Consider the following 21046-nt stretch of genomic DNA (forward strand, 5'->3'; position numbering starts at 1 on the left):
AACCAACCCCTATATTATTTAATACGACTCGATAGCACCAGATAGGAATTATTCCAAACCATTAGGATAGATTCATAAAAAAAAACGGACTTAAAAATTTTTTTGTAGTGATTCAATAAAGCTCTACTACTTATTGTATACTAGTTGATGCCCGCGACTTTGTTCGGGTGGATTTGGATTTTATAAAAATCCCGTAAAAAGTCTTTGATTTTCCGGAATAAAAAGTAGCCTATGCCCATTTCCGGGACATAAGCTTTCTCTGTACCTTTCGACAAAATCGGATAAGCGGATGGGCCGTGAAAAGGTAACAGACAGACAGATAGACACTTTCGCCACAGCATTCGCATTTATAACATCAGTATGATTAAAATATGAATACCGAGATTAGTATCGGATAGTATATTGTATGTGCCAAAATATTCTATATCCTTCTGTTTCTGTGTAGGAGGTTAAAAAGTATACATATAAATTGTAAACCATAAATTCCACAATGGCGCCACATTTCTAGGTTCACTTAACAGTACCTAACTTCCTAGAAATAAGTCGGTGCCTATAATAAAAGCCTACAATATTAAATGATATGTCCATATAAATTTTTTGAATTCCTTCAAAGTGAGTCAAAATCTTAAGCTGAGTACAGGCATGCGTGTAATAATGTATTTGTAATAAATAATATGTATAATATTTGCATGGAGTAAGTAGGATTATGGGATTAAAAATTAAAAAAAAAAGATTTTTTTTTAACTTTCTAGCTGACCTATTTTATAGACTAAGGTTGGATTTCAGTATCAATCTATTTGTAACCTTTCGATACGTTATTATAACGCAGCAACGTCAAGGAACACCATACAGTTTTTAATAACAACGTTGTTCAGCAACTCATCAGATTAGATAGGATTGATTAATTAAAGTAATTTAACTGTAAAAAGTTAAGAGTTTTGAGGTTCGATAGAGGTCTATTCGCAACAAACTTTTGGGAATGGGAAAATTGCAACCGCAAATCTAGGTTCCTAGCACTTGGCCAAAACTATGTACCTACCTATCTAAAACGTGTCGTAAATAAATCTTAAAAGTATATATATGAATTCACATACATATTACGAAAAAAATACCATTTTGGACTCACAATATTATAGTATAAATAATTTGAATTCTTCTAAAATGAATCAAAATTCTATGACGAATATGAGAATGCGTGAGATAGGTAGGTAAAAGGGATTGAAGACAAGAATGTGACTGTATTCTTTTATAGTGAGTGCATCAATGCATTAAATAGCTACGCGCATTCCAAGGGTATGACCCAAGTCACACGTGGTGTAAACTGACTTAAGACTGGTACACACGATGTAGGATATGGTAGAAAAAAACGTAATATGCCTAAATAGTTTGCGAGCTGTGTTCAAAATTAATCCCTGACCCAAAAAGAGGGGTGTTATAAGTTTGACGTGTGTATCTGTGTATCTCTGTATCCCTCTGTGGCACCGTGGCGCCTAAACTAATGAACCGATTTTAATTTAGTTATTTTTTTTGTTTGAAAGGTGGCTTGATCGAGAGTGTTCTTAGCTATAATCCAAGAAAATCGGATCAGCCGTTTGAAAGTTATCAGCTCTTTTCTAGTTACTGTAACCTTCACTTGTCGGGGGTGTTATAAATTTTTAATTTACACCTGTTACGAACGTGTATACATAGCCCTATCTAAAACGGTATTCAAATGTAAAGGGTAATGTCTACTGGTGTATATTATTGAAGGCGTTCAACCAGATAAATCTGTACTGAATTGGCTAAGGAATGTCCAACACAAATTGTTTTGGAACCTTAATGGACACATGATGTGATAAAACACAATATGTCTGTTATTGGGTCCCTCTATTAGTTTAAACTTTAATGTGTTATGTTGTGTTGTGTTGTGTTGCTTGTTACTATGCAGAGATACTGTACACGAAGAGATTGTATAAAAGCTATAGAAGACAATCATTACCCATCACTACCCTACCCATATCACTACCCAATTAAAATTTTGTCCTTCAATGACGTCGCAACGGATCGAAGTGATTTTTCGTAGACGGAGAGTGACATAGGATACTCGTTACTTGGAAAAATCAAAGAGTTCCCACGGGATTTTAAAACCTGTAATGTATAGATTATGAGCATTATAAAATTATAAAAAATTCTGGCGACAGATAATAATAATCGAATAAAAATGTCATTACCGAAGCAGAAGTTTAAATCAATTCGCAGCGGGAAAAATCAAAAAAGCCCATGAATATAGAAGTAGTTATCATTTATAAAAATTATGGCATTTATCATAGAGATTATAATCAAATATTTAAATTTGCTCACGTCCGGTGCATCTAGTTTGATATACGCGTATGGTAGGGTTGCCAAGCGATCTATTTTCCCGGGACAACTTAATCATCCATTAATTAAACGGATCAAATGATTAATGGATTTACTTGTGATAAGGTGTGTGTATAATGAACGTGAGTACATATTACGTACATACAATTTTTTTTTCTCTCTCATCTGGCTTTACAAAGATTAGCCAATGTCAAGTTTGTAGTTATTTGTAACAAGTTAGTTAAACTATGGTTAAACTATACAAGTATGGACCCCGTCTGTGCCGGCGCTCGCCGACATACGCACGGCACCCCCTTAGAGCGCTTTCCAGTCAGTTTTAACAAAAAAAAAACACTTCAAAAAGGCAGAGCACGCCCGCTAACTAACACCAACACTGACGAAGTCCTATATACAATTTAATAGCTATTTTGCGGTTTGACAGTTGAAAAAATTATGCGTAGAAGAAAGCCGTTATTATTATTGATATTGTGATTATTATTTGAAACGGGACATAATTTTTTTTTTGTAATTTTTCCATATTTTTACACGACTACCCAAAAAAAGGAGTGCATTGTTTTGAGGGTTCATGTACATTGTACATGTATGAGAGTTTTTTCCATGATAACTTCTAAATGCCTAAACAGATTTGGATATACGGGATATCTTTGGAATCCTTATATCATATCGAGTGGCACTAGCTATAATTTTTTTGAAAAAAAAAAACAATATGGCAGCGCAGTTGTGTTTTTTAATTTTTTTAATTATTACTTGTTATGTCTTTTATCTCAAGCTATGATGACAACCCTAGCAAACCTAGATTCTAATGACAAATGCGCAGGCGCAAATGATTTGTATCGAATACATTATTATGGTAATCTATTGGTCCATTCGTTTATATTCATAACTTGTTCTTGCTCGAAACTTCGTTATATAGGTACTTATGGTAGCCATACTTATGGTAGGTCACCAAATGGCTCGAATAATATAATTACTAACACTTAACATAATGATAAGCTCTTTGAGTATTAAGGCGTTTGTACCTAAGTTTCCTTCTCTCTCGCATATTCTAATATTCTCAATGATTGTAAAAAAATCATTACACTTTTAACAGTAAAATAACGTTCATTTAAGCCATAAGTACATATTTTTATTGTAATATCAGTAGTATTTCATGCCGAAAAATTTCAACATTCAATAAATCAGACATTCAATGATTCAGAAAAATGGGGGTTGAAAAAACCCCATGTTTTTGTATGAAAACTAGCACAACCATAAAAATATGTATAAAATTAACGTAATTTTTTTTTTACAACTTGGCTGAGCCACATTTGTTATATATTACAGATTTTTTCACAATCATTGAAAATGTTAGAATGTGCGAGAGAGAAGGAAACTAAGGTAACCACAGCACCTTATGAGACGTTTCAGTCTTTAGCTATGACCACGGATTATTTTATAGAACTTTTCAGAAACAGAAGGATCACATCGCAAAGACGTTGAAATAAATAGTAACCACTGTTATGACGCAATAAATTAGGTAACACAGTAGTTAAGTAAAGTTAGGTATTCGTCTCGCATAGTGATGCGGCCTAAATTTTTATAAACACCTCTCTCTCTAGCGCTTAGTCTTATATCTCTCTTTCATAAGATATAGAGCGCGAGAGCCTTCGAAGGGTCGCTCGCGTATATTTCGCGACCAGTCTGCAATTACTTCTCTTCTATCATTTACATCAAATTTCTTCGTTCCTAATGGATTTCATAGTAACAGATATCACAATAGTAGCCAACGGTTTTATAGTTAACAGGGCTCTCTCCGTCACTTACTCCATACAATCGTAGTTCCAATTTCATTTGAATATTATTGATTTATTGAATTTCATAGACTTTGGTTGCTTAATATTCAAATGAAATTGGAACTACGTTTGTATGGAGTGAGTGACGGAGAGACCCCTCTTAAAACTATTCCATATAATTTACAGCAGAGTCCGATTACTCCGTGCCTAGAGATACCATTAAATTCAAAACGCAGCCCATGTTTACCTTTCACATGTAATAACTATCATCCCGAAGAAGCTGAGTCCATTTAAACGTGGTAATGTGATAGGGACTGTTCACATTTATTCGTATTTATTCGTGATCCATTGAAATGACGCTGCTATTATCTTTATTGTGTGAGATCAGGTGAATCAGGTATGTGATATAAGTTTATATTTATTTTGACTGTTTAAATTGCTAACGTGTTATAAAAACACGGGTTTTCAATGTTTTCATATGATAAGAAACATTTCCGAGGCAATTTACTTGTTTCAGTTGATTTCAGAGCCACCTCAATAATCTATCTAAAACCAGAACTTTTTTGCAATCATTGAAAATTACGCTTAGTAAGCTTAGAAACTTTGTAAGTCTAACTTCCAAAGTGAAGCTTAAAGTAAATGTAAAGTGTATATGAGATTAGATATTGAAATATTCTACCTCAGTAATTTCTTATTCACTTTTACATGTTAATCGTTCATAATATGATAAATAAAAAGCCCAAATACTAAATTAAGAACATGCAATTATTCATAAAATAAAATGAAATTCAAATTCAAAATATTTTTATTCAATTCGACTTTTACAAGTTCTTTTGAATTGTCAAAAGCATCTACCACTGGTTCGGAATGCCTTTCCTACCGAGAAGAACCAGCAAGAAACTCGGCGGTTGCTCTTTTCAAAGATTTGATATACAATATTATGCCAAGTCGAAGTGAATTATTCAAAGCTATTTTCTGTGTACAGTCCCCCGAACACAGTAACAGCCATAACAGCAATAAGTAGTGTCTTCGGCGCCATTACTCTTACGGTTAGGAATTCCAGTGGAAATGGAAGATTTGTGAGGCGAAATACGGTGAGCCGATACAAATTACGGCGATAATGATTCAGACAAAACAATGCCAGTGATAAATGGCCACGGTTATTTATCGTATTGTAGATTCACAAGGAATGCGGCTGCCGTACCTACCACTACTTACTGTGTATAGTATGGCGTGGTGTGGCGTCTGTACCGAACCGCAATGTATCAAATTTTATGTTTGCTTTCTTGGCACATAAATTTCTTAGCGGTCGTCTGGATCTACGGAATCGTGGAAACCAATTTATACACCGCGATATATTATACGTAAAAATAAATAAAAATCTGTTTTAGAATGTACAGGTAAAGCCCTTTCATATGACCCACTTGGTATGGTTATCTTACTTTGAAAATTGAAACACATTTTATTTTATTTTTTTAATGATATAACCACAAACTCACGGCTTTCAGATTTCATGATTCTAAGTCACCGGGAAGTACCCTATAGGTTCCTTGACATCCGTGCTCAGCAGTAAGCAGGCAATGGGTGGATCAGGATGAAAGATAAATAAAAGAAAACCATAAGAGATAAATCGATTAATATACATGTGAAAGAACCGCGGCAAATGGGATTTTCGACCACTTCGCCCGCAGCGTAAGCCCAGTGGCAGGATCATAACTAACATTTATTGCATGTATGTTTCGTTTTAAATTTAGTATGCAACTCACAACAACAGCAACAGCAATCCATTGCAGCGTTGCGACGTGATATTATCATTTTAAAATCAAATGCAAAAAGTTCGGAAAAATAAAATTAGGCCTTGAATTTAACAGGGCTCTCTCCGTCACTCGTTTCATACAATCGTAGTTCCAATTTCATTTGAATATTAAGCAACCAAAGTCCATGAAATTTTGCAGACATATTCTAGAAACTAATATCTGTGTCTGTGGTGTTTTAGATTTTTCTAAAAATATGTAGTTTTAAAATTACAGGGGCTCAAAGATTTGTATGAAAATTTTTAAGACCGCGTAACTTTGAAACCGAATATTTTAACAGAAATCTGGAAAACCACAGACATAGATATTAGTTTCTAGAATATGTCTGCAAAATTTCATGGACTTTGGTTGCTTAATATTCAAATGAAATTGGAACTACGATTGTATGAAACGAGTGACGGATAGAGCCCTCTTAACAAGATTTTATGTGAAACTCTAGGTAATAAAATATCGGTTAAAGTTAAAAAAAATGACCAACAACATCGGAATGAAAACAATTTCATCCAGCAACCTTGACTCGCGATCAGCATCTGGTGACATTTGTCCGTTCGTGTGTAATGACTGTAATCAGAGGTTCCGAGAAAGATTCAAGGTGTTGGCCGAGAGGGAAAAAATTATACAGGTTGCGAGAATTACGTCCTTCCAGCTACCGAAATTAAATTTGGTTTTGTTTTCAAAAACAAATCTGGATTCATCCTTAGATTGTGATGATTATAAATTGGTATAAAGTCTTTGCATGCGTCTTCACACGCAATTGTTAGGTATTTTGTTAATAGAAGCGCACTTAATATTATAAAGGCGAAAGTTTGCTGTAGGTATGTATGTGTGTGTGTATGTTTGTTACTCTTTCACGCAAAAACTACTGGACCGATTTGGCTGAAAGGAATGGAGATAGATTAAACCCTGGATTAACACAAAGGTTACTTTTATCCCGTCAAATCAATGAATTCCCACGGGATCATTAAAAAACCTATATCCCCGGAGATACTTTTTAAACTTTTGAGTCTTTTCTGTTTTCCATTTTTCTAAAAAGAATATCAACATTCCAGTTTTAAAACACCACAGATAAAAATATTCTGGTAGATGACAGAAGCCAAACTCGCTCCATCATTTCGAGGCCCCAAGCGAAGACCTCCTTCGGAACCCGTTTCAAAGGTCTGACCCTAGCAATTAGGACCCGAGTAACAAAAAACAATATAGAAGCAAATTGCTACCCTTTTTTACCATCGACGCCAATGAAAAAGGGAGACCTGTCTGTTTTAAAGACTACGTTCAGAATCTAATGTGTGTTACATTGGAGGAATATCTAAACCATATCTTGAGTTTTCTCATGAGATCTATGGATCATACTTTTACTTTGCGTTAGAGAAGAGATCGTCATTTGCCAACAGGTCTGAAATCTGAATGCAGCCAAACGCTAGTCTATAAATAAAAAAAGTATGTACTTTGTTTTCGAAATTTCCTGGCCATTTCCAGCCTCCGCCTTCCCATACGTCATGCCCGAGGCATCTCCCAACCTTCCTGCACCCGGCAATTAGCAACGGACCAAAATAACTACCAAAAAATACTTAAATTGCTAACCTTTTTAGGGTTATGTAAGTATAGACCTTCGATCAAATGTTTTGGTCAGTTGTTGTCAGTCACAATTTTATCTTGTTTCTTTTTTAACCCCCGACCCAAAAAGAGAGGTGTTATAAGTTTGACGTGTATCTGTGTATCTGTATGTGGCATCGTAGCTCCTAAACTAATGAACCGACTTTAATTTAGTTTTTTTGTTTGAAAGGTGGCTTGATCGAGAGTGTTATTAGCTATAATCCAAGAAAATCGGTTCAGCCGTTTGAAAGTTATCAGCTCTTTTCTAGTTACTGTAACCTTCACTTGTCGGGGGTGTTATAATTTTTTAATTTACACTTGTAAATTATTATCTCATTCTCATCCCATTGCCGTCCCACTACTGAAAACGGATCTCCTTTCAGAATAAAAAGAAAAATCATGCCCGGGATCGAACCCCGGGTACAAATTGTGCGAAATAATAACCACTTGGCTATCACCGCTAACATTATTCATACAACCCCCATATAATTAGTATGAATGCATGATTATAATCCAATAAGGCACGGTTCACATTACACTTCCATTTCGTAATTCGATCACATGGTATACACTTTCGGCCGATGTTGATTTAATGATGTCACCCCTGGTTCACTGGTACTGTTCACAATCGTGCCCTATATTTGTTTTTTATCTTGTCATCGTCGGATGATGTGGTGTGTCATTTAAATATTTACGTGAAGGATAGAAGCGTGCATTACTTATCGAGACCCGTGCTCTGTAGTGAGCCGGCGATAATGGTGACTACTGTTTGGGTTAACTGACGCAGTTCAAAGAATCGCCATCCTAATTCGTTTCAGTGGAAACACACCCTAAGTTGAAATCGTGGGGCACGTAGTTCAAAAACACCACAGGCGATGGGTTTCCAACTCCTTTGGGTGGACCCACGAATTCCAACGACCTCTTGGGCTTCTCCTTTTCCTCAAAGAGCACTCATTCAACATAAATTTTTGCAATTTTTTATGTATAGTAATTATGATACGAAAACATTCCAACCTTTTTTATTTATTTGTAATCCATTTCATAGGCGTAGGATCAAAATCATTTCGAGGAAGGCTCAATCTCTCGTGATTCCACGAATGGGATGCGCGTGCGTATATCATAATACTGAGCCCTATCCGGTTACAGGGGACTAAGATGTGTTACTCATAAAGCTGATCGCATACCTACCAACTACGATACGACCCCCAAGAGCCGCGATGTTGAATAGAATCAAGCGCTATTTTGCGAAAGTCAACGACACATAAGAAACAACAAGCTTAATTCGATATAACCCGCCAAAACAGACTTCTGTATGGTATAATGTGTACCAAAAGCTACTGAAACGGCAGTTCTACAACCTGACATTCTTTTTTGTGGGATGGCTGAGTAGACTGGTGGCTTCTGTCTCCTAAATTTTCGAAAAATTGCGGGTTTTTAACGAAAATTTCAACTTCTAAAATGTATGTAATAAAATATATTTCTCTTGTACATGCGGTTGACTGTTTTTGCTACCATTTTCTACTGAGAATGCGAATGACGTCAGCAGCAAGAGTTTAAGAGATTTTTAATAATTAATTAATTGAAAATTGAAATTGAACGCGATGCCCATAGTTGATTTCATGTGCATTTCTTCGTCTTCGATGCATCTGGCTTTCTCAGTTGCTTTGATAACATATTTTTCTGTAGTGAAAACTGTGTTACATGCGGTTCTTGCGCCTCTCTCGGTTCTTGCGGTACTATGCGATCATCATTACACGTATGATATTATATTGTGTTAAATCATTTTATGGAATGTTAATTGCCTCGTTATACCTACTATATAAAAGTACCATTTACTTAAACATATACATTTTAAATACATAATAGTAAATATTTGCCCCTTTGGACTCTTAAGAATTTTAATCGTGTTCTAGATACTTTTGTTTGGCCTTTAAGGTTATCGTTTTGGTCACTCAGTAGGAAGTAATTAGGTAATATTTGAGAATTCAGCTGTTTTAAAAATAATACAATAAAAACTAGCTCAAAAATGCGCGTTCGCTGTCTACTAAAACCAGTGAGCAAAAGTCGCTTTTGCTCACTCAGTGAGAAAAAATGTTGAACTTTTCTTGAAACAACACTTTTTCTAACACTTTTTGAAATAGTAAGGTGAAAAGTTGTATGTATCACAGGATAGCAATGTTTTTGTTTCTAGTGCATTTGAATCCCTCACTACACTCAGGATTCTAACTGTGATTCTATTATAGAATTCTTCGCCCGCTCGGGGTTCAAACTTCAAACTAGTCACTCGCAAGTCGCAACAAAAAATGAACTTTGCTATCTTGTTGAACAAATAACTGTTAAACAAAATAAAGATATTTAAATTATTATTAACCAAAATGTTCCTTAAATGCAATAGTTTTGCAATTTTGTAGTTTCTCACATTAGTTTATTAACTGATTTTTTTTAAGCAAGCTGAGTAATATTATGAGGGCTTATTTTAAGTTGAACCATTTTAAAAGAGAATGTAACTACTGTTAACCCTTGGGACAACATAAATATAGTGCATAAAGGTCACACTCACACCTAATCTAATATTCTAAGAACTATTTCACTCACAAATGTTAGCATTGCCAAATATAAGTACCATTACAAGGACCTCGTCACATCTTTCTTACGTAAGAAGATACCACGTCCATACAAACATACGAATGTCATACAAGTATGTGGAAATATAGTTTATACGATTTTATGTCTAACGCGTTTGATATAAGGGCGATAATAGGCTGAATCATTGAAATAAGGCTTGGACTACAAGGAGTCCGGTTGCTGTCCGGTTTAGTTCCGTTTAAACCAATGTCAAAATATTGCATATCGATTCAGAAAGCAATGTGAACTTTTACACTAGAATGAGAACTGAATGGCGAATCCGACGTTTTTTTAAGTATATATAAGTTTAGTATTGGTGAAAAAAAAAAAAACATGTAATGAAATGGTCGTTGAGATGTTGACCCTCGTAGATTTAGTAATAAGTTATACCACCACTATATGCTCAAATCTAACAAATCTGACAAACAAAAGGTACAATAGACCAAATAAATGATTTTGACTTTGATAAATTGTTTTATTATTACCTATGAAATTTCACTATGTTAGAAATACCAAAACTTTTATATTATTATTTGAATAGAATCGAGCGTTTTTACGCTCACAAGTGCACAGTACATAAAATAGTATAGATTACCTACAACTATTAATTAGTGCATACTTAGGACAGCCCAGAGCTTCCCAATATGTGTTAAATGACACCTTTAAGAAAGGGAAAAGTTCCTCATAAATATTCCGATGTTCCACCACAAAGTCGGCTATCTTAAGGATAACTCCCATCCATTCCATCAGCCTGTATGCGTCCACTGTTGGACATAGGCCTTTCCAAGAGCGCGCCACCATTCACCGTCCTCCGCCTTCCTCATCCACCCGCTCCCCGCCACCTTCTTCAGATCATCGGTCCAGCGGGCTGGAGGTCGTCACTCGTCCCACACTGCACTTACCGGTACGCGGTCTCCACTCCAGAACACCTCTCCTTAAGTACCCCAATAATTCTAAGTAAGTAAGTTACAAAAAAAATCTGGACCGGATAGAAACCGGATTGCAGTGCAGTCAACGCCTAAACGTGTTTGTATGCATACCTCCACGTACTGATGGTGTGGGGGGACCGTGCAACTATGTACTAGGATCGCTGAGATATATAACTCGATGGATTCTTATATTATGCTCGACGCATGTTAAGTGGTTTATATGAGCTTTATACGTGATAGATTCAATACCAACATACAGACATTTGAAGGTCCAAAAGGATTTTGAACGTCTATTTGAATAATGAGAACATGTGTTGAATTTATCTTCAGGAGTTTTCTAATAGGTATTATGGCTAATTCTGTTATATGTATAGACAACTCTAAATAAACCTAAAAATTACAGGTCTAACTCTAAATCAATTGCTATCTCTTTCATAAAGTTCCCTACATAAAAGGATAGCATTAGATTTAAATTGCTCAATTTAGTTTAGAGATTGTCTATGTACCGTAGAATTAGCTACATTATAGCCAGTTTAATATCTATTGGAATGCCAGAAAAGCTGCTTATTTTCACTAGGTATGCTTTTTGAGGTTCTGCAAAAGTTTCCAAAGTACGTAAAATAAATACCTATATCTTAAAAATACCTAAACGCTACTTCGTGAAACATAGGAATTTTATAATTGATTATCCGGAATCAGGAAGTTATGGTAAGTGGCACGAATTTAACAAGGTTCTTCTTCTTGTTTAGATAAAAAATACCTGAGTAAGAACACCAAATATTTGGGCTTTTTTATTTCCTTTGAATATAACTTGTAGGTAGTAGGTAGAGCTTGTCTATTTTGAAATTTTTGAAATGACGCGTCCCACCACCGCAATTTACACATCTAAGTCAACAAAATTATGTAGTGGGGCGTGTCATTTCAGCTTAGACAAGCTCTACCTACCTTCAAGTCAAGAGTAAATAGGCATCTTCTACGCAAGCGCGTTCCATCTTGGGCTGCATCATCACTTGCCAGCAAGTCTGACTGCAGTTAAGCGCTTGTCTATAATTTAAAGGCAATCATAAGGTAGGTACGTTTAAATCGAACTAAGCATCGATTTTAGAATCGTAGTTTTGCTTATTCTGAGGATCTAAGGCACGATTTCAAATCAATTGAGCACTCTTACCTTTAGGATGGCAACCACTTTAAAATTTAATATCCATCGAGAGGCCTTTGCCCTGCAATGTCCCAGTAATAGGCCATTACTTCAGCTTTATTGGCCAGGTCAGTACACCAGTGCAATCACGATTACATAACAATAAACAAACTAAATTATTCAATTCGCATTCATTAGCTGATGTCATTGTGGGTCGGCCCAACGTTAATTATGTTAGCTGGACTATCTACCGAAAAGGCATGTGGTTTTTTGTGGTTATTCTACGTGAAGTAACATATCTTACATGCAGCTACAGTTCTACAGTTATGTAAGCTTTAAAAGCCTATAAGTCTGAGAGATAGAGAATGGGAATCACCACGCCACAGCAGGAATACCATAGCCCTTATAAGAAGTATTTAGTTGAAGAGGACACTGCCACTCTCTTGGAGGAGGATTTTGATAGCAATTAGCATGACACTTAGCACACACCAGATGACTATAAGTAGACGTCCATTGGTTGAGAATTGAGATGATGACCTGCCTAGTACTACCTAGTTAGTGTTAGGTTGGTGTATAACAATTTTCTATGAGTTTAAAATCTTAGTATAGTAAAAGGAAAAGATAACTGACTGACTGACTGATCTATCATCGCACAGCTCAAACTACTCGAAGGACCGGGCTGAAATATGGCTATTATGGCGTAAACATTTGCTAACAAAGAATTTTTGAAATTTCAACTCATAAGGGGGTAAAATAGGGGTCCTAAAGTACACTTTAGGACCCCTATTTTGTCCGCGTTATATGTAGTCCGCGTTCACACCAGTCAACGCGGACGAAGTCGCGGACATACGCTAGTTATATCATAACATTCAAAGATACCGCGGATCAGTCCGTCAAGACGTACCGCAGATACGTGCGCGGGCGCAGACCCGGCGTCTATTCGCGGAATTCGTAGTATACGGCGAACTGGAGCGGTTATCGAGTGATTGAATCACGCAACGGATCGCAATATCCGACCAGAAGTTTAGCAACTAGCTAAAATGGGCGAAGGAATTCCGTCTGCGCCCATAAAGAGAGATAAGGAAGGAGTTCGTCTGTAGAAAGGAGCGTACCTATAGTTAATTGATTGGGAGAAATTTTTCAGATGCTTTGATATTTTTACTTATAAATGATTTTCTATTTTTTACTTATATCTTATCTGTTTAGGGTTCCGTACCTCAAAAGAAAAAGAAACCATTATAGGACCACGTTGTTGTCTGTCTGTCCATCTGTCTGTCTGCTTGTCATGTCTGTCAAGAAAAGCTATGGGGTACTTCCCGTTGACCTAGAATCATTACAAATTCACGGTTTGCGGATTTTTTCCTTTACTTGTGCTATAAGACCTACCTACCTGCCCTGACAGCCACTACAGACGGACAGGCAGACAGACAACAAAGTGATCCTATAAGGGTTCCGTTTTTGCTTTTGAGGTCTAAAAATGTCTATTGACACAATTAGAACCCATGACAAAACATCAACGCTTTGTAAACCACTAAGCTAACATGGCTTTGGTTTAGGTATGTAACATACTAGGCCACAAGAAATAGGCAGCAGATTATTATAGGAAATTAGTGGATTTCGACCGGATAAGCTTCGCATACCAAGATTATTATAATCCACTTTGTCGGTTTACAGTTAGCGGTGTTACATTGTTGTGATCCACATACTTTCAAAACGAAAAAATTACCGCGTACTTCTACGTCACGCTGCCTTTCTACCAAAGATAGATCACACTATAATATTATAAAGGCGAAAGTTTGTATGTGTGTGTGTGTGTGTGTGTGTGTGTGTGTGTGTGTGTGTGTGTGTGTGTGTGTGTGTGTGTGTGTGTGTGTGTGTGTGTGTGTGTGTGTGTGTGTCTGTGTGTGTGTGTGTGTGTGTGTGTGTGTGTGTGTGTCTGTGTGTGTGTGTGTGTGTGTGTGTGTGTGTGTGTGTGTGTGTGTGTGTGTGTGTGTGTGTGTGTGTGTGTGTGTGTGTGTGTGTGTGTGTTTGTTACTCCTTCACGGAAAAACTACTGGACGGATTGGGCTGAAATTTAGAATGGAGATAGATTATACCCTGGATTAGCACATAGGCTACTTTTTATCTAGAAAATCTGTATTTTTTATTCGATCATAATATTTAGCCCTTGACAGCGAGTCAAAAGCTTGAGCTATGAAACTCCGGTTTTGGTATAACACCGGAGCTCCGAAAGTTTACAGGTTTATTTTTAACCCCCGACCCAAATAGAGGGGTGTTATAAGTTTGACGTGTGTATCTGTGTATCTGTCTGTGGCATCGTAGCTCCTAAACTAATGAATCGATTTTAATTTATTTATTTTTTTGTTTGAAAGGTGGCTTGATCGAGAGAGTTAATAAATGATAGAAAATCAAATCTAGTACTAGCTATTCATAATTTGTTATTTTTTTCATGTTCATGTGCCGTCTCGTAAGAAATATGTGTTATATCTCAGCACAGTTTTACCCGGATTTCTCTGAATTAGAATCGGAATGCTCGAGAGGTTTGACTAAATACATCACGTCCAAGCCAAGTCCGAGAAACCCGCTATCAAATAGCATATCTGCATCAGTTTAGTGCATACGTGATCGAGCTGCAATAGATTTACAAGCTGTTAGATCGAAATGTGATCGATAATCTTAGATTAGAATATAATAGACTTGGTAATTCACACTTCAATGTTGGGTATACCTATTATTCTAGATTCTAGAGTAATAAATAATTAAAAAAAATCTAGAAGGACAGGTATGCGTGATACTTGTTGTACATGTTGAATCGTTTAGAATTAATAATCAATATAATGAAGCAATTTTTAGAGTCAAAAATCCCATGGAAAATAAGAGTTTCCATAAATTCCACGGGATTAAAAAAAACTAATTATTATTATTATACTTACACATATAATATTATAAATACTATAATTGCTTTATTATATCTAGTTTATGTAGGTACATAGATAGATGCTAGGTATTATATTATAATACCTACTTGCGTGCTCAATTGGAAACAATACTCGTAGTATCTATCTTATCAGCTGTTATCAGCGTTATCGCATTCCATTGCTATCTCAGCAAGAGACTAAAGATCATAATGCGGTTTTGAGTGCGCATTAAAGATAGGCGTTTCCATTAAATTGATATCATCTATTTTTAATTAATTGCCGTTACCGTTGGACGATGGAGGAATTTTAAAAACGTGATACAACCAATTTATAGATTTTATAGTAATTAAGAGCCTCGATAGCTCAATGGTTAAGGAGCGGACTGAATGCCAAAAGGTTGGCGGTTCAAACCCCACCCGTTGCACTATTGTCGTAGCCACTCCTGGCACAAGCTTTACGCTTAACTGGAGGGGAAAGGTCATGTCATGGTAGTCATGATAAGCGTGGCTAATATTCGTACCAAAAAAAAAAACCAATAAATACGTCGGCTTCCTATACTCGAGGTTTATGGTTTAATCCCGGTCATCATCATCAACTCTTCACCGGCCCACTACTAAGTACGTGGCACGGGTCTCCTCTCAAAAAGGAAGTGTTTGGCCATAGTCAAGTCAACCATGCTGGCCAAGTGCAAATTCGCAGACTTCACGTTATGGAGAACTCTCAGGCATGCAGGTTTCCTCACGAATTAAAGTTCAATAAGTTTAGATAAATAGTTGGGGTCCCAAGTCGCTAATGTATAGACATCAAACGAGTCGCAGGGAGCTGCTGGGTTCAGGCGGCGCGGCGCAAGACCGTAGCGTGTGGAAGTCCCTGCAAGAGGCTTATGTCCAGCAGTGGACCTCTATCGATTGATGGATCCGGAATCTAGATCGCTGGCCTCCTATTGGGGGGAGGGGGGTTGGGGGGGGGGGGGGGGAGTTGGGGGGGGGTTTGGTGGTTTGAACTCTTGGGTCGAATCCGGGCACCTCTAACTTTTTTTTAACGTCTTTAGGTACTCTTTAGTAACGTAAAAGTTTAATTAAGTCTACCCGTACAAAGTCACGGGTGTAAAATATCTCACAGTCGCAATCCTAAACGGGAAAATGATGTCAGCTTTGCTAAAAGTCAATTGCTTTCCAACATTCATTGAGCGGACGAAACAGGTTTTTAAGATTTATCCAGATAAAGGATGAGTAGAAAAATTACGTAGACTCTTAAATTGAATCTAGGCAAGTCGCTTGAGCCATATATTTTGTTTATCATTAAGGAGTAACGGGTCCTAGGCTAAGAGATGGCGAACTTTTTTTTTTTTTAATGAATATTAGCCATGTTAAATGACTAATATGGGGAATATTAGTCATTTAACTTTTCCTCTCCAACTAAGCGTCAGGCTGGTGCTAGGACTCTAGGAGTAGGTACGACAATATTGCAACGGGCGGGGTTTGAACCGTCGACCTTTCGGTTTTCAGTCCACTCCTTTACCGGTTGAGCTATTGAGGCTTATATTGTAAAATCGATTTATACAATAATACGGGCCTTATATCAAGTAAAAAAAAATGCAAAGTCAAACTTTTCTTATTTAGAGTATTATTAGGTAGAATTCAGGTTTAGAAATTCTGTGTAACACATAGGATTTCTGTATTTGAATTTTACGTACGCTGCGCATACAAAATCCGCTATCTGATTATTTAGAATTTTAATTTTTGATGCCATTTTGGCACGTATGCATGTAAAACCCCTAGTACTAATTTAAGTTAAAGTAAATAATCTAATTTTCCACATGCTTAGTGGAATTTGCCTAGCAGCGACGGTATGTGGGTTATACAAAGAAACAGTCTAACTGTTATACTTAAACATAATATTATAATAATTTACTAGTCACAAACTGAACTATATAAACATGTTCTGGAACTAATTTATTTGCTGTAAATTAAAATTGCAATTCACCAAGTAACCATTTATCTAGTAATTATGTAATCCCAAGACAATGACTGATTTGAACGGAGTTCCTGGCTTTGTTTCAGACTTCAGTACCTACGTTTCTCAATAAATACAGAGTTACTTACATAAAGATGTTAAATGTTAGGTCTGTATATAAGCAATTTTTCTATCAAATAACAACACTTCCATGCTCTATCTATTTTATAAGAAATATTTTGATGATGTAGAAACATTACCGGCTCTTAAACTATTATAATGCAATAAATTACGAAGCTGTAGCAGAAGTGGTTTAAACATTTAAAACAAGATCTCTAGCATCTTGAGTTATAAATGTTCAAAAAACCTATTCAATAGCTAGTTTTTGTAGACGATTTTTAAGTATATATCTATGTTGCGTAACAAAAACACAATAAAATATATTCAACTAGAATCCAGATGATGCCCTAAACCTAAATCCACGCGGACGGAGTCGCGGGCAACATCTAGTTAACCATAAATAACTCAAAATTTTAAAAACCCCCGACACAAAAACCTGTGTAAGAAAACTAGAAAAGAGCTGATAACTTTCAAACGGCTGAACCGATTTTCTTCGATCATAGCTAAGAACACTCTCGAGCAAGCCACCTTTCAAACAAAAAAAACTCAATTAAAATCGGTTCATTAGTTCAGGAGCTACGATGCCACAGACTGATACACACGTCAAACTTATAACACCCCTCTTTTTGGGTTGGGGGTTAATAAAATATATTCAACTAGAATCTAGATGATGCCCTAAACCTAAATCCACGCGGACGGAGTCGCGGGCAACATCTAGTTAACCATAAAAATTGGTTGTCTGTAATGTCGGTTTACTGACGATAGTTGAACGTGACAACAAAGGCCGATTGTGCTTCTTTGTCGCTTGTTCCGCGCTCTCGCTTGCACTTCAAGCCTTACATGGAACGCCTCAGAGCGAGGTAACGCCGCATGAGTCATGTTTTTTCGTGCGTGCAGCCGGCTCTATCGAATTATAAGACGTTGTCACGTCAAAAATGATGTTCTCTCTAATCAGGACAATCAGTAGTCGGTATCACATCACACTAATATTATAAAGGCGAAAGTTTGTGCGTGTGTGTGTGTGTGTATGTTTGTTACTCCTTCACGCAAAAACCACTGGACGGATTTGGCTGAAATTTGGAATGGAGATAGATAATATCCTGGATTAGCACATAGGCTACTTTTTATCCCGGAAAATCAAAGAGTTCCCACGGGATTTTGAAAAACCTAAATCCACGCGGACGAAGTCGCGGGCATCAGCTAGTAGAGAAATAAAGTCTCTCACCTCTAGAGCCTCCTGAGCGGTGTGGAGGTAGTCCCTCAGCATCGCCTCCTGGATGCCCAGCCATTCTAGCCGAGGGTCTTCAAGCTGCGTCACCTCTGCAAAAGAAAAACAAGGTAAAATTGAAAACTAAAACCCGACTGCGATCGTCTTAATAAACGCTGAAATATTATAGTAAAATTGTTTTTCTGTCGCTTGGTATGTTTTAATGTTGTAGTAGGTACATTCATATTTATGAACTCCGAATGTTTTCCTCTTTCATTTGTCACCCCACTCGACACAATGGCAAAAAAAACTTTTTTGAGACTACCCACTTTTTTTCATGTAACATCCGTTTGGTCAATTTTTGTCATATAAAAAGTAGCCTATGTCACCCGGATCCTTACGACGAATCGATTGACACCTCATTCATCAAAATCGGCCCAGTAGTTTAGGCGCTACGGTGGAACACAAAGAATCTGGATACAAACATACATACCCACATACATACATACATACATACATACATAGACTGCTAAAATCATAACCCTTTCTTTTGGCTTTGCCGCAGTCGGGTAAAAAACCTGTTGAATAGAAGCAGGCGTTTGCGGAAGTCCATGATGTGCAAGGAACCAAAAGCTTAATTTGCTATAATCCTCTAAACTAGACTAATATGTATGGTGCAACATGCAGCATGGGATATGCACCGCCCGCCCCCCCACTGCTTAACATGCAGGAAAAGCCAGCCACCAAGCAGGCAATACGCACCTAAAGACTCCGTGCCAAGTGCGAGTCAGACGCGTACTGAGGGTTCCGTACTCGGGTATTTTTTCCGACAGTTTACACGATAAATCAAAACCTATTATGCATAAAAATAAATAAAAATCTGTTTTAGAATGTACGAGTAAGGCCCTTTGATATGATACCCCACTTGGTATAGTTATCTTACTTTGAAAATTGAAACACATTTTAATTTTTTTAATGATGTAACCACAAAATATGTAACGAGTACAATTTGATAATGATGATGATGAAATCCAAATGAAAATAAGATCAATAAAATAAAACAAGGGCACGCCTAGGTCATCCAAATGAGGAATTCCTGTAAAATGACGTCACTATCACAGTATACGCCTACTTTGATAAATTACAATCGTATGACCGAAATTCTACATGTAGGCATTATAATGGTTTATAGTATTATCTAAGCACTAATCGATTTAACAAGGTTCGTATAATACAGGCACTCCGAAAGAATTCGTCAATCATTATCGGCTACCTAACAATAACAAGCGATAGATATCGATTAGGGTAACGATGGGTTTTAGTTGTATAGGATTTTTCCCGTTTTTAGGGTTCCGTACCTCAAAAGGAAAAACGGAACCCTTATAGGATCACTTTGTTGTCTGTCTGTCTGTCCGTCCGTTCGTCGTGTCTGCCAAGAAAACCTATATAGAGTACTTCCCGCTGACCCAGAATCATAAAATTTGGCAGGTAGGTAGGTCTTATAGCGCAAGTACAGGAATAAATCTGAAAACTGCGAATTTGTGGTTACATCATTTAAAAAAAATTAAAATGGTTTCAATTTTCAAAGTAAGATAACTAAACCAAGTGGGGTATCATATGAAAGGACTTTACCTGTACATTCTAAAACAGATTTTTATTTATTTTTATGCTTAAGTTTTTTGATTTATCGTGCAAAATGTTGGAAAAAATACCCGAGTACGGAACCCTCAGTGCGCGAGTCTGACTCGCACTTGACCGGTTTTTTAATCCTTCATACTTAATATTACAAATGCGTCTAATTAATACGAAGTAATAGTAATTTAATGAAATCTATAACACAAATGATAAAAGTAGAATATCATCGACCACTGGAATTAAATGTCTAAGTATTAGACCACTTGATTTCAATTGAAGAATAGATAATAATATATCATACAATCTTAGTCTCAAGCGTTTTTAACTAAGGTATAGGCTCTTTGTAACTTTTTAATATAATCCGCTAGAACCTAGGGGTCCGTATTCCCACAATTATTTTTAATGCAAAAATCCACCTCGAGGCAATGTACATCGTTCTATAAGAAGTTAAAAATGGTATGACATGTTTGCTATTAATATTCCCATATCAAGTGTTTCTGTATTAATAACATATTTACACTGAAAATACCTATTTCGAGAACGGCCGATGGTTCATTATTTATCCTTAATGCAACCACTCGTTACTGTAATTATGTTGCCCTATCTCATAGTTAACCGATTTTGCCTAGAGCGAATTTTTTGCATACCTAAGTACTGCGCTTGTAATAAGCTTTTACACTTCGGTTTCCAAGTATTTCGATATTATCTTGATAGTATTCTTATTGCTTACAAATAATACGTCTTGGGGCTTGCTTTTATGTTTTATAAGTAATAAATTATAATGAATATAAAAAATTGATGATCATTTTACAGAAAAATATGAAATATGAATGTGTTGGTTTAAAATATGAATTATGTTTAATAAGGGGCATAGAATAATTCCCTACAGTGCCCCTTTATCGCTATTGTTATTTATTTTATACAAAACAAGCTGATGCCCGCAACTTCGCGAAAATTCCGTGGGAACTTTTTGATTTTCCG

General features: G+C 36.5%; 1 protein-coding gene across 2 annotated transcripts in view; it reads right to left on the bottom strand.

The window, feature by feature from the left end:
* LOC123876179 (protein kibra) overlaps positions 1–21046 on the bottom strand; it is a 103382-nt gene that overhangs the window by 42830 nt on the left and 39506 nt on the right. For both annotated transcript variants that reach the window (XM_045922346.1, XM_045922345.1), the window contains exon 3: positions 18449–18543. In XM_045922346.1, the coding sequence (XP_045778302.1) occupies positions 18449–18543 (95 nt within the window). The remainder of the gene's footprint in view (positions 1–18448; positions 18544–21046) is intronic.

The sequence above is a fragment of the Maniola jurtina genome, chromosome 21, assembly GCF_905333055.1.
Source record: "Maniola jurtina chromosome 21, ilManJurt1.1, whole genome shotgun sequence".
Lineage (NCBI taxonomy): Eukaryota > Metazoa > Arthropoda > Insecta > Lepidoptera > Nymphalidae > Maniola > Maniola jurtina.